The following is a 15,275-nucleotide window of genomic DNA, read 5'->3' as shown; positions in this document are numbered from 1 at the left end:
CCACTTGCTTAAATCACATGCCTCTGGAAACTCTATGAACATAGAGAAATGATGCTATAGAACAGGTTCACGTCTTTTGTTCATAGGGATGCGAAGAGTCATACTTGACAGCATTTAACCATTGCTAAGTGAGACTAGTGTTATATTTTGGAGAAAACATCCTTCTAAGTTGTGCAACACTCTTCTGCCAATTTGCTATACTAAGTTAATCTGGGTTTGCTGTGATGCTGAACCTTGTGCCATAGGGATGTCAAATGTCATAACGGTTGCCCAAAGTGGACAATGTTTGCTGGAGCTCCCAGTTTAAGATGTGTTTGGAAGCAGGAGTGGCATCCACTTCCTAAGCCACATGTCTATGGAAACTCTATGAATTTGGAGAAATGGCGATTGTTCTAGAAAGGCTTCAGGTGTTTTGTTCATAGGGTTGCTATGAGTCATACTCGACTCTACAGCAATCAATAACAACATCAATCAAACAGGAGGAGATTCCCTGGAGAAGCTGGTGAATTCAAACCATCTACCTTGGACTTGTCAGTACAACTCCTTCTCCACTAAACCACCAGGTCTCAGACCCTGTAGCATAATTTTTAGTAATATTCTATTTTTCAGGTACATGCCAGTTTTGAAGAACACATGAATTATCTAAAGAGATAAGCATTTTTAGTCTCTGATTCTATTCCAACCTATTGTTGATGCAATAATCTGGCAGTTGAAAACTATCCAGAAAGGATTTTTCAGAGTCTGTGTTGAGGCATGAAAGTTCAACTACTTGGGTTTCAAGATATATTTTTTTTTTTCAAGAAGCTTATATTTTAAAAGAAATTCAGATTTTTACTTATGTGAATAATGGTTCAATTTCTCTAAGTTCTGGAACAGTTCGATTGCTGAGAAGCACACATCTTATTAAAACAAGTTTGGCCAAGTCAAGTTATAAAAACATGTTAAATCTCTAAGCCAACAATAGCAGTAAAAGAATTCAGGATGAAACTTGTCTAAAAGAATAAATCACTCTACAGGAACGCTTAGCTAATCCACGTGTAACATCAGCACACCATCCAAAGAAAAGAATATAGAATTTCCCAAATTTATTTCTCAGTATTCTTTTCAAAGAAAACATTTTATTGTGGTAAAATACATAATAAAAAATGTCATATTAAAAGTGTACTACTCAGTAGCATGAATTACATTTGCCATGTTGTACAATCATCACCACTACCTATTTCCAAAAGTTTTGCATCACTTCAAACAGAAACTCAATGCCCTTTTGCAAGAATTCTCCATTTTCCATTCCCCCAAGTCCATTAGCCTCTAGTCCACATTTGTCTCTACGCATTCAGACATTCTGGATATTTCATAAAGTATGTGGCCTTTTGTGTCTGACTTATTTGACTCGCCATAGTACTTCCAGTGTTGTGTCCTAACATGTATGTTATCTGAACTTTACTTCTCTTGATGACTTGATAATGTCATCACATTTTATCTGTTCATTTGTTGATGGATGTATGGGTTGTTTTCACTTTGAGACTATTTCAAACAATTCTGCAATGAACATTATTAATATGCAACTATCTAAGTTTTTGCTTCAATGAGTTTAGATACATACTTAGAAATGAAATTGCTGAGTCATGTGGTATTTGTACCCTTAATTTTTTTAGAAACGGCCAAACTGTATTCCACAGTAGGTACTCCGTCTACATTCCCATCAACAAGGTGTGAAGGTTACTGTTTCTCCACGTTCAGCATCATTTCTTGGTGAGCACAGGGAACATAGTTATCCTCCAGGTTAGGTGTGTTCCATCCAGCTGAGGGAACCTCCAGCCTTCACTAATGGAATCTTCATAAACAACAAAATCGTCATTGTTGTATGCTGTGGAGTCAGGACCATCTCATACCCGGCCCTTCCAGTGGGTTTTCAGAGGCTATAAATTGCATGGGAGGAGACTGCCCATCACTCTTCCCAGGAGCAGCTGGTGTGTTTGAATCGCCTGCCTTTGAGTTGACAGGGTCTTCTTAATACTAGGCCTCTAGAATGGAATAGACAACAAAACTGGAATTAAGAATCAGCAGACTGTTCACTCTCTGACTTAACCTGGTGTCTGTCAGGCCTTGTGCTGCCTCAGGCTGCTTTGCCATGGAGCTGTTTCTTTTGTGTTCAAGGTTTGCTCAGGTATGCAAGAGCCCCGGATGACTGCAGCCAGGGTGCCTGCCGTCCGCCCACTGGCGATCTCCTAGTGGGGCGTGGTGCCCAGCTCACTGCTTCTTCTACCTGCGGGCTGAAGGGAGCACAGAAGTACTGCATCCTCAGCTACCTCGAGGTGAGCTAGTCCTCCGTTTACTTGCTGGAATGTTAGTCAACCAGTTATGTCTCTGGGGTAAACCAGACCACTCTAAAGAAGACAATATTCCTTCCTGAAGAAAGGAGACACAGTCCAGGAAACCATGACTGATCAAGAAATAGGGGATAGCTTAATTTCTTTCTTGATACTTTCAAAGTTAGACAGAAAAGTGTTTTATTGGTAAAGTGTCTGGTAGTAAATTACCATATGATGTACTAGGGAAATGTGGTGGCATTGTAGATAGGGAACGTGTGGCACCTCTCTGATGATTTGAATTTGCCAGTAGCTCTGTGGTAGCAAACTGACTGTCTTCTTATGTACAAGTTACAGCAGCTGAAAAGCCACTAGAAATTCAACTGTGAATTGATTCCAGCTCCCCCCACAATCAACGAGTATGAGTAATACAAAGTGCTAGGCTACTTTAGCTCCTTTAGTGACTCCTATGGCTAGTGGTAAGAAGCTCTGCTGCCATCCCAAAGGCATGCAGTTCAAATCCACCAGCTCCTCTGCAGGAGGAAAATGGGCAATCTCTCGCCATGAGATTAAACTGCCTCTGAAAGCCTGCAACCCACTGGAAGGTCAGCTCTGAGTTGGTTCAGACTTGATCGTACACAACAGCAACAGTGTAGAAAGCAAACGCATTTGCAGTAGAAGCTCTTCCAACTCAGGGTAAACCTGTCCTGTCGTGCCCTGTAGAACTGCTTTTTAGGCCTTCCAGGGCTGTGTAACCTTTATGGAAACAAGTTGAATGTCTCATCTTTCTTCCCCTAAATAGTAGGGTCAAAGCACAGCAAAGTGACTAATGACTCCCACAAACAACAACAGCAAAACCAAAAACTCAGCTTTCACGGAAACAACAGATAAGCCTTTAAGGGAACTCTATCGCTGGTGAGGCATTCACTCATTGCAACAATCAACCACACAAAATCAAAAAGGCTGCATTTGCACGGGTGGGGGGCGGGGTGGGGGGAACAAAGCTCAGAAAGCAGAAAAGGGTAGGAAAGTAGGGCAAACAGAGCGGAGAAGAGAAGGGAGGAAGTGCGCAAGGTGTTATTATAATGTGAGCCCTGAGATGGATGTCATAAAACCAAATGTGTAGGAATGATTGAGTGGAACGCCAACTCCTTTGTAAACTTTACCTCAAAGTCCAACAGAAAGTCTGAAAGCAAAATAAAGCACACTGTGGTCAAGTCAGCTCAGACTCATAGTGACACTCCATCAGATCTCGAAAGCTATAAATCAAAACTGCAGCGGACTGCTCACCCTGCTCCCAAGGAATGAGAGGAGAGGCGCTGGTGGATTTGAACCACATACCTTTGGCTCTCAGTGACGACTGAAGGTTCCTCAGGGCCTCGAGGCCATTATGCTGAACATGAGTTCCCATTGTTCTGCCTGAGACAGAGATAGAAGGATGAGGAACTTAGATTTCATTGACACAACTCCACAGTACTTGTAAACTGTATTGTCTAAAGACTAGAAATTCCCAACTTAGTTTTGCACCATGAGCCTTGCTTCTTAAAGAGCCATTTCCTGAAAGAATCCATAGCCTTCCAGTTTGTGTCTTGGGTTTTCCTCCCTGTCATCTGGGAGCAGCACGGGCATCTGAGGTCATCAGGGTATCTTACCTGCTGGGCTGCCTGTGACAATCATGTCAGCCTCTTAAATGAGACGCTGTGCAGGAAGGAACTTGGACATAAACCTAGTGGTCAGGTGCAGGCTCTTCCGTGAATTGTTCATTTAAAGCAGTTCGTTTAGGTCTCTGGGAAATACTCCAAAACCTAATTGGTTCCAAGTAAAGGATGGTGATTATAAATAAGTGGAGACAATACGTGGGTGCTCAGCACTGTTCTGAGTTTGGGAAGTACTTGTGTAAGAAAGCCAGTGCTCTACGTGTGCTAGGAAATGACGCAGCGGGAGTTTTGTCCAACTCAAGGCCAAGTGAAGTAGATGACTCTTCAAGGGGCTTTGCTGGTCCGCACCAAGACCTGAGAGTCGTCCTCCACTCTAATATTAGAAACTTTCCAAAGCTAGCACTGCCCATCTTGTTCTTCAACCACTGCTGTCATGAGCCAACAAACTGACGATAATTCCAAGTTGGTATTTATGTTCCTCAAAGCTATTGCCGCAAAACAGAAGGAAATAAAACTGAAGAGACTTCATTTGTCTAGAAAAGAATGTAAACCACAAATTTTGAGGCTGGAAAGTACCTTAAAATACTGTCCGGTTTCACAAAATATTACAAGCTACAAGCCCTAGATAAACATTTATACCATGTGGAGGATGGTGGGTTTCTACTTATTGAGAACAATGACAATTATAAATTTCAGGCCTGGAAAGTTCCTCAAAATATTAGTCTCACAATATTTTTGCTGATGGGGTTACAAATACTCCATTCATGCAATTGGGAGAATGGCTTTTCCCTACTTATTATAGAACTGTATCTGAGTATATGTTATTCTTGTTGTTATATACTATTGGGTCCAAACTGACTCACAGCTGACCCCCTAGGGGTCACAAGGTAGGAGATTGTCACCTTTTTTCCATGAAGCAATGAGTGGATTTGAACCCTGTGCCTTTCTTTGAGTTAGCAGCACAACTCCATAGCACTAAAACCCCAGTACACCCTCAAATGGCTAATTTACCTGGATAGATTCTATTCGTTAGAATAATCATTAGGCAATTATTACAAATTACTAAGTAATAATAATAAATCATTTACTCTTTTAACAATTCTTTTTAATCTAGTGTATAAAAACAAACAAACATATCTTGGAAAAAAATATAATCAGGATGCTCCTTAGCGGAAAGGGCAGTGAAACTTTGTCTCACACACTTAGAGCATGTTGGCAGGGGGTACCAGTCCTGGGAAAAGCAGACGCTCAGCTAAAGAAGAGGCATGAAGAGATGGTTGACAGAGTGACTACATCGCAGCACATCGCTTCAGTAGGGTGGGCATTATGAGGAGGGCGCAGGAGGCAGCAAGGAATTATATACTAGGGACTATTCTGAGTAATTGAGATGTAGTAACAATCAAAATAAAAAGTGTTGTCTTTACTTAGTGTGAATTTCAATGTTGAAGACAAGAAATAAACCAATGGTATAATATAGTTTCAGGTAGTGATAGCAGGAGAAAGAAGGGTGATCTCCCTGGTGAGCTGCTACCTCAGGAAACCTGCGGGAGGGTCAGCTTGATGATATATAACAAGTAACAGCCACCTGTTGTTATTGTTATGGTTCCAACTTGATCCTGTGTAACAAGTAACACATAAAGCTTCTAACTCGACGGGGCCTAACAGATAACAATGGGTGGTTATAAGGACTTGAAATGATAGGTTGTGCTGTTATTATGTGTCATTAATAGCTGACTCTCCAGCAGCATTTCACAAGCTGTAAATCACACAAGACAAGATTTCCCATCTTTCTTCCTCATAGCATCTGGAGGATTTGAACCAGTTGGTAGTGCAACTCCCTATGCATTAGGCCCCACCAGACAGAGCTCCCTATATAAGGGCCATAGAAACAGTAAAGAGATAAAAGGTGGATGGTGGCCAGGGGATAGAGTAATGTTGGCAGTAGGTTAAGGAGCATTTCTGTAGACAAAGGGAAGGAGCAGGTGGTAGAAACAGCTGGGAGTGACAACAGCAAACGCTGGAGCAGGTGGGTGGCTCCAGGAATAGCAAAGAGCAGGTGCAGCTAGACGTAGAACAGAGCAAGAGGCAACAATGTAGAGGAAAGGCTAAGAAGGGGGTCAGGTCAGACCATACAGCACCTTGCAAGCCATGGTAAGTTCGGACAAAGAAACCACATTCATGGAGAACCTAACAGTACATTGTGCTATCAAAAATCATTTCCAGCCCAGAAAATGGTAACAAACTTCTTCCTGCTTCCTGGGAGCTTTGCAGAAGCCTTTTCAGAGTCTTACACATATTAGCTGGAGCAACTGTGCTGACCACTGGCAGACCTTTAGAACTCCATGGAGAGCGCCTCAGGACGCAATCACAAATGCATGCATTCAGTTAAGCAAAGGCAAAGGTCAGGGTTTTGTAACCTTTAAAAAAATTTGTTCTAGGCAAAACTAGTTCCAGTTCACTAATAAGACTTTCTAGGAGGGGGTGCCAGTAGCTTAGTGATAAGGAACTGCACTAGCAACAGGTTCAAATCCTCCAGAGGCTGCAAGGAAGGAAGATGAGGAATCTCCTCCTGTGTGATTGACAGCCTCTAAAAATTGCTGGAGGATCAGCTGTGAGTCAGTTCCCACTAATGACACAAAACAACAACAACATCATAGAGATTTCAGTCCCTTTAACTACCAGCTGTTGTTTGTTATGTACCGTCAAGTTGAAATCCACTCACAGCTGACCCTCCAGCTCATGGTTCAAATTCACCAGGTGCTCTGTGAGAGAAAGACGTGCAGTCTCCTCACTTGTAATTAATTCCCTCTAATGGAACGACAAGTTTGTGGGCAAGAGGGGCTCTGAGGGCAGAAATCATAGAAAGTCATGCTGCCAATCCGAAGATGACATCTCAGTGGGAGAAAGATGGGCCTTCTCCTCCAGGACACCACCTCCAGGGCAATGACTCTAAATTAGGAGTAGGAGAAGGGGTGGACCTCACTGTTACCACGTAAGTAAATATCTCCCAAGAGCCTTCGGAGCTTTTTGTACCAAAAACTATAAAGCTCTAAGGACATTTCAAAAATTAATTTCTTGCCAAAGAGTTCTTTCTTTTACTCCAGGAAGTAATTCTAACTCGAGAAATAAAGCCTAATTACTACTCTATGCTTTAAAATCATTTTCAGACCCCAACAATTAGTTCCACACAAAGTTGCATTTGGGGCCCAAATGAATAAATTTATACAATTTCTAGGTCATATTTAAATATAGTCTATTATGTTTAAGCATCTATTGATGGGGAAAATCTGGTATCTTGTAATTTCCTCTGCATTTTATTTTTAGCCAGATTGAAAGACAAATATAGCAAGGACAGCTTGTTTTTAAATTGAGATTGACAATAAGCAATTATAATCCTTTGTTTTTCATTTTAATGGTGTTGCTATCCAGAGGGAACAAAAATGCTTCATGTGTGACTCCAGATTTCCATATGATCCGTACACTCAACCCAACAGCCACACCATTGAGAATGTAATTACAAGCTTTGAACCAGACAGAGAAAAGAAGTGGTGGCAATCAGAAAATGGTATGATTGAAATCCTTTCTGAATTTTATTTCTTCATATTCTAATATAGTATCTTTCTCTCTGCATTGTCTTAATAATGTCACACCAAGGAGTTATACTGGAATGGAACAGAATCACTAAGAACTATCAAGTCCCATATAAGAGAAAAATTTCTTTTCAACTTAAATAATTTTTTAGAAATATCAAAATATTTTTAAGCAAGAATGCATCACTGTTTCTACATAAAAGGAGAAAATATCTGTACATATTTTTGTTCTTCATTGTGAAAAATAAGGAAATTTATAGGATGCTGGTAAATTAAACCTAATGTGAAATATATGTACACCAACTAAAGAAACCTAGAGGAAAACTGAGAGTAGGCATCATTGGCTTGTTCCGTCTGTAACACATAAAGTAAAAACAAACTCAATGCTGTAAAGCCAATTCCCAACCCATAGTGACCCCATAGGACAGACTAGAACTGCTTCCTAGCGTTTCCTAAACTGTAATCTTAAAGGGAGCAGACTACCACATCACCCTCTCATGGTAGATTTGAACCATCAACTTTTAGGTTAGCCATTGAGCATCTTACGTGTCTAGGTTGGGGCTGCCCATGCTCACTCATACTAGCAACAGATTCTAGTTAATTAGCTCAAAGTCCCGACCAGAACTTTGGGTTTCTCCTCAGCCTTAGAGAAGCCCCGAGATTTCCCACTCCAAAGAACAATTTCCCAACTGTGTTTTATGACAAGAGACAATAAACTTTAGTTCAAATAACTGCTAGCAGTAGTAGAAGAAAAGGATATGTTTCTTTTTATCAAGCTAAAGATTGATTGTTCAGTTAAGACTAGTATGCAAGGAAGGGGGAGCTCTGGGGGCCTAGTGGCAAGAAGCTGCACTGCAATCCCAGAGGAACACGGTTCGAATCCACCAGATGCTCTGCCGGAGAAGGAGGCGCAATATCCTCCTGTACCAGTCAGATCTGATTTGACGGTACACGCACACAAAATAATAAAAAAAATAAAAAAAGACTAGTATGCAAGGAAATAAACCCTCTTTCCACCTATGGCAAAGGTTACAGCCCTTGGTGGTATGTAATACTGCCACACAGTGGTTGTGTTTGTTACCACCAAAACGTAAGCATAGGTGCCATCAGGACAGAGCCCATTAATAGCTCTGACACAGATCTTCTAAACATGGAGTATCCAGAGTCTGGAAAAGAAAGGTTACAATTGCCATGTAATTGCAAAGAGATTTTATTTCAAAGCAAGTAGCAGTGAGGAGCTGGGGTCCCTCAAAATCACTGATTTTCTTCTCTCTGAATTTTTCTTTAGGTCTTGATCATGTCAGCATCAGACTGGACCTAGAGGCAGTATTTCAGTTCAGCCATCTTATATTGACCTTTAAGGTACAGACATCCAGGCCTGTTGCCCCTTTGTCTACGTGCAGAATATTTTGTCTTTACCTGGTATTTCACTTCTTCATTTCCTTGCAGAAAACAAGCCATCATTTCAAACCAGAATGGAGCTTTCTCATCTGACCTTTTCTTCTTGGATGGGAACAAACAAAACAAAACTGCTTGTTAATCAAAAACAAAATAATGTAAAAGACTGGAAGACACAGATAAAAAAGAAAATTCCAAATAGTGGAGTAATAAAAACCACAAGCGCTAGATAGATAATTTTCAGGACAAAAGAACAGGAAGTAAAAATTATATAGGGACATTGGAATGATTGTGGTCAAGAAAGAACGAAAAATCGAATAGTGTTTGCCAAAATTAGATGCCAGGGAAAATCCCTGTGTCATTCCTAATTACACTGATTTTTATATCAGCCTAGTAAAAAAAATTAATACAAAGTGGAAAAAATACCACTCTGCCATTAAAGAGCTCACAGCTCTTTAAAGTGAGCAAGCTGTACGAACAGAAATAGTAAATTATAATACAGAATGATAAGGGCAGAAATGGAGGCATATTACAAAATTTAGGAAAGTTCTTCATGGGAGACAGCTAAAGAAAATCAGAGTAAACATTATGGTTCGGTTTTGAAGTATATATAAGAGTTTCTCAGAGAAACAGCATTGGAGGCAAAGAGGAAAATAATAAAAATTGTTGCAATTAAATAACTTCTAACTCTGTGTGTCCATACTTCAGGGGTCAGACTAGCACTGTTCTCTATAAGATGTTTAATGAAGGATTTTTCAGAAACCTAGATCTAGCCTGTTCTTCTAAGGTCCTCTCAGGGGACTTGAAACTCGAGCATTTTGGTTAGCCACTGAACTCGTCAACTAGTTATACCACGCAAAAACTCCAGACTAAGAGAACTGCATGCAAATTGTGTCAAATATTATTTACATTCACACTTTAATTTCACACCATCTTTATCCTCTTCTTTCTTCAATTACTAATTCACAAAACTATATGTTTTAAGAGGAATTAGAGTCTGAGGAGAAAGTAGGTATGTACTCAAGCATACCTTCTCAAAAGAGTTCTCAGTGTGTTTCTGTGTTTATTATAGAAGGACATTCTTTTTAAAAATTAGATGTTGGAAAATGAAATTAGAAAATAATACACTTTCTGAATTAAAAGTAATAGAATCTAGCTTCATGAAACATTACAAGTTTAGCTCCTATTTTACAGACTTTTCGGCCTGCTGCAATGTTAATCGAGCGTTCCACAGACTATGGACATACCTGGAAAGTGTTCAAGTATTTTGCAAAAGACTGTGCCGCTTCCTTTCCCAGCATCACATCAGGTCAGGCCCAGGAAGTGGGAGACCTTGTTTGTGACTCCAGATATTCGGATATTGAACCCTCCACTGGTGGTGAGGTAGCATTTCCTTCCTTCCTCCTTGGATTTCTCTTATTTAAATGAAATTTTAGCAAATCTGGTTAATTAAGAATCTTAACATTTCAATAGCATTTACCAAAAAGCAACTTGAACTGTGTGGGATTTATCGCTTTTGGTTTGTTTTGGTGGGGTTTTTTTAAGAATAAAAAGCATCTAAACTGAAATGAGTTCAGAATTTATTTCAAAACCAAGGAAGTAACACATGCAGCACAGAAAAAGTCCAGCACAGGAGGGCCCAGCTGAAGTGGAGTGGGCTGCAGACCTGAAACGCCATCCCGCAGCCTGTTCACAAAGCTAGAGTACATGGGCCCTGCTCTAGCCTGGGAGAGCATTCAGGCTATAGCAGGAGGCCTGAAGTCTCTGTCTCATCTCCTTGGCCATGACCCAGCCAAACTTTGCCAGCATTACTATTCTGAGCAAAGCTGGCGACCAGCAGAAGGTCAGAGGGAAAATGGATGGAGTTGGAGAGTTCTCTTCTCAGACTGAGCTGAGAGAACTGGTGGCAGAGACAGCTCCACAATTCCCCACCAGGTCCACCTTCATGGTGATCGGCTGAACTGGGAGCCCTCCACTCCAGCCAAGAAATTGTGCTGCTACCTCAAAGACTCCTGGTCTGAATCCACCAGCTGCTCCTCAGAGAAAAACGGACGGTCTCCCCCGTGTAGATTTACTGCCTCAGAAAATCCATAGGAGAGGGAGCTGTGAGTCGTTTCCAACTCTGTGGTTTTAACCACCACCACCACCAACAACAACCACCCCCACTACCACCAACCACCCCCACTCCAGCCCAACCCAGCCTAAGGGCTCTCTCCACCAGTGTTACTACCACTTCTATCCATATGGACCCATTATTCATATGGGTTTAATTAATTTATTAATTCATTCATTCCTTTTCATTCTTGATATTTTGTTTTTTGTGAACTCAAATGATAATCTGCATCTTATACCAACTGCGATGCAATGGTTTGGCCTTCTTACAAGGTCAAGATCTCTTCTTTGAGATCTTATTTGACTATTAAGCTTCTGGGAAGAAGTCTATTCATTGACTTTTATTTGTTTTTACAGGTTGTTTTAAAGATTTTGGATCCTACCTTTGAAATAGAAAATCCATACAGTTCTTATATCCAGGGTATGAGTCACTTTATAATTCCATGTCAATTCCTTTTTAAACACCTCATGGTCTGAGCATGCATTCCTTATTATAGCATCTCTATTGTGCATTATGGGAAGCTCTGGTGGTTTAGTGGTAAGAGGTTGTGCTGCCAATCCAAAGGCAGGTGGTTCAAATCCACCAACTAGAGCATTTAGCATAACATGGGCTGCTGAGAGAACAAACAAGTGTGTCCTAGACAGTATGAAACCAGGTAGCTCCTTGGAAGCAAGGATTTTGGCCCTTTGTCTCACATACTTTAGGCACGTGGCCAGCAGGGACCAGTCCTTGAAGAAGAACATCATGCTTGGGATGATATAGTCACTGGGGTAATGGGGTTATTGGAGGCATGGAGATTGGCTCAGGATAAGGCAGTGTTTAGAGCTATTGTGTGATAGGGTCGTGATGAGTCTAGTTGACTTGATGCATATAACAACAACTTTGTGGGGGGGGGGGAAAGATGAGTAATCTCCTCCCATGCAATTTACAGCTTCTGAAAACCTGATAGAGGTTAAGCTATGAATTTGTACGGACTCAGTATATTACGGGGTTTATCAATCAAGAAGGTTCCTTGAGTACTTTGATTCATTGTTTTTCTTTCTCTAGACCTTGTGACCCTTACAAATCTGAGGATAAACTTTACCAAACTCCACACTCTTGGGGACACTTTGCTTGGAAGGAGGCAAAATGACTCCCTGGATAAATATTACTATGCTCTGTACGAGATGGTTGTCCGGGGAAGCTGTTTTTGTAACGGTCATGCCCGTGAGTGCAGCCCGATGCAGAAGGTGCGAGGAGATGTTTTCAGCCCCCCCGGAATGGTGAGTTATGACTTCAGAAGAGGAGTCAATCGGCTCCTCCTGTTGCCCCGGACTGTTGTAGTGCTGAGTGTAGATTAGAACAGGCAGCTCTGTGTTGAGGCAGGTGGTAAAGAACTTGCCTTCTCCTTGGGTTCTCTAAGCAGACGTTCTGGTGGCTTCTGCCACATACTGAGCACCCAGTAAAGATCTTGGCTCCATCACTGAACAAATGAACAGAAATTCTGATATCAAGACAGCCCAGCATTCCTTCTCTTGCTTTCACTCTGTCTTTTAGGGACGGGAAATCATTTCACTCTCTCTTTTAGGGAAAGGAGAGGACTGTCGTTTCACATGCTTTCTCTCGCAGAAGCTGAGTAAGGCTCTATTGTGTATAAGCCCTGTACTTCATGTCAAGGTGTTTCATTAACACCTGATATAGGGAAATGCTCAATTTAAGGAACATGCTTCTGTTACACGTGACTCTGTCCTCACACTGCAGATGTCTCTTATTCTTGAAGCTCATCTTAAAAGATTGAGGTAGAAGAGTATTTCAATATGGAGCTCTAGGGAGTGTGATTGCTAGTATGTTTAAACTATTAGGCATAATCATACAAGACTTGCTGTAAAGACTCTTCTAACACTCAATTTCCTCTAGGGCTCACTGGAGAAATTTTCTCCCTTGCAGGTGCCCAATTGAAGGTACTTGTGGAAACTCAAGAGAACCTCATACCTGTTCACAAATGGTTTTTCTTTTAACCCCCTTATTTTCCTCGGGGAGCTCTGGTGGTCAAGTAGAGAGAGTCGCACTGCTAATCCAAAGGCCACACCTCTCTAGCAGTTCAAATCTACCAGATGCTTAGAGGGAGAAAGCTTGACAAGCTCCTCTTGCGTGATTTTCAGACTTCGAAACCCAGTGGAAAGCCTGCTATGAGTTGGTTCCAATTCAACAGCAATGAGAACTGGGGTTTTGTTTTCGTTTTCTGTTATGCTCCTAAAGTCACATGCACACACACACACACACACACACACACACACACACACACACACACGTCCTTCCATATCCTGTCCCTCTTTTTAGTGAAAATTGTCATGTCTGCTCTCAACCTAGACTTCAGAAAATAAAAAGATATAAATATTTGCCAAACATCTTAATTTTTTTTTTAAATGTGGAAGGTAGTTAAAAAAAATAAAAAGCAGTCCAGGTTGCTAATGTAATCAACATATAGGATACTAAGACCCTGGTAAGCCCCACATCTCACATTTCATTTTCCACTTAAAGAACCCCAAAGCCCTCTAGGAAAAGCTCCTCTTACCACTTTATTTAATTGCCTGATGCAGGTCCATGGTCAATGTGTCTGCCAGCACAACACGGATGGTCCGAACTGTGAGCAGTGCAAGGACTTCTTCCAAGATGCCCCTTGGAGGCCAGCTGGAGGCCCCCAGGACAGCACCTGCAAACGTAAGTGGCTTTGAGTTCTCAGGGTGGGTTGATGGTGGGTTGAAGTCTTGCTAGTTCTGGAGAAGATTTTGTTCATGTTGGGATACTGCAGGCTGCTATGGTGGAGAATCTCTGGGTCCCAGTTTGACACCGTAACTGGAGTGATGAGGGAAAGTGTGTCAGAGACAGTGAGATTGGCTCAGGATGGAGCAGGGTTCAGAGCTATGTGTATAGAGTCGCTATGAGTTGTCATCAACTCAACGGTATCTTCAACTCAACGGTTGTCATCAACAACAACAATATCTTCAATGAAGGTCCCTGAGTACACAAAAGTTTTGCACTCAAATGTTAACCTAAAAGTGGATGGTTCAAACTCACCCAACAGTACTGTGGAAGAAAAGGCCTGATCTGCTACTGTTAAGATGTTTAAAAAAACATAAAATAAAACTTGTTTTCATCAAGTTTCTTCTGCCTCATGGCCTCCCTATAAGAAGATTCTGTTCATATCATAGTTCTTTATTTTACCTGAGTGATAGTAAAATAAGGCAAATAACAATGCAATTAGGATGACAGAAATTTGCAACTGGGACCCACAGATTCACAACATTTCAGCCAGCAGCCTAGAGACATGACCAGAATCTTCTCCAAAATCAGGAGTCAATTCTGTCTCATGGCCTCCCTCTAGGACAGAGTACAGCTACCTCATAGGATTTTCACCTGTAATCTCTATGAAAATTGCTGTTGTGTGCCATCAAATTGGAACCTCCCCATAGCTGACCCTCCAGTAGGTTTTCAGAGACAGTTAATTGCACACAGGGAGAAATTGCCATTTCTTCTTCCATGGAGCTGCTGGTGGATTTGAACCGTGTGCTTTTGGAATTGCAGCACAGCTTCTTACCACTAGGCCACCAATGTGCCAATCCACTTCCATAAAAAGTAGCTCTCCACATCTTTCTCTCTGACAATCTACTTTCTATGAAAGTAAATTGCCACATCTTTCTCCTGTGGATTCACTGGTGGGTTTGAACTGTCAATTTTTCAGTTGGCAGTTGAACACTTAGTCATTGTGCCTCCGAGGCTTCTCCTGTAACATCACAGCTAGGAAAGATCACAGCCTGAGAAGCCCAAAGAGCAGTTCTGCCCTGGAACACATAGGGCTGCTGTGAATCAAAACGGACTTGGTTACAACCAACTACAGACTCTTCAACCGTTACACATGAAAGAATTTCAAACTTTTAAAACTCTCCTATGAAAAGTCAATTTAAAAAAAAAATTTTTTAAAGCAAAAATAAGGCTCCAGGAATAGATGGTATACCAGTTGACATATTTCAGTTAACAGATGCTGCCCTGGACGTGCTCACCAAGTTGTACCAAGAAATCTAGAGAATAACCACTTGGCCAACTGACTGGAAGAGGTCTATATTTGTTCCCATCCCAAAGAAAGGTGACCCAACAGGATGTGGAAACTACAGAACAATCTCACTGATTTCACATGCAAGCAAGATTTTACTGAAGATTATCCAAAAAT

The 15,275-nt window shown here is 41.3% G+C and overlaps 1 protein-coding gene across 1 annotated transcript in view; it reads left to right on the top strand.

Annotated features, from left to right (window-relative positions):
* Positions 1–15,275, top strand: part of LAMB4 (laminin, beta 4) — a 129,578-nt gene that overhangs the window by 4,810 nt on the left and 109,493 nt on the right. Inside the window, exons 2-8 of the mRNA XM_006882636.1 lie at positions 2,158–2,315; positions 7,397–7,532; positions 8,846–8,919; positions 10,150–10,338; positions 11,425–11,488; positions 12,116–12,330; positions 13,648–13,768. Coding sequence (XP_006882698.1) covers positions 2,158–2,315; positions 7,397–7,532; positions 8,846–8,919; positions 10,150–10,338; positions 11,425–11,488; positions 12,116–12,330; positions 13,648–13,768 — 957 coding nt within the window. The remainder of the gene's footprint in view (positions 1–2,157; positions 2,316–7,396; positions 7,533–8,845; positions 8,920–10,149; positions 10,339–11,424; positions 11,489–12,115; positions 12,331–13,647; positions 13,769–15,275) is intronic.

This window comes from Elephantulus edwardii, unplaced genomic scaffold, assembly GCF_000299155.1.
Source record: "Elephantulus edwardii isolate Elephantulus edwardi_28Jun2011 unplaced genomic scaffold, EleEdw1.0 scaffold00022, whole genome shotgun sequence".
NCBI lineage: Eukaryota > Metazoa > Chordata > Mammalia > Macroscelidea > Macroscelididae > Elephantulus > Elephantulus edwardii.
The sequence above is the reverse complement of the archived record's forward strand: the minus strand, read 5'-3'. Positions and strand labels throughout refer to the sequence as shown.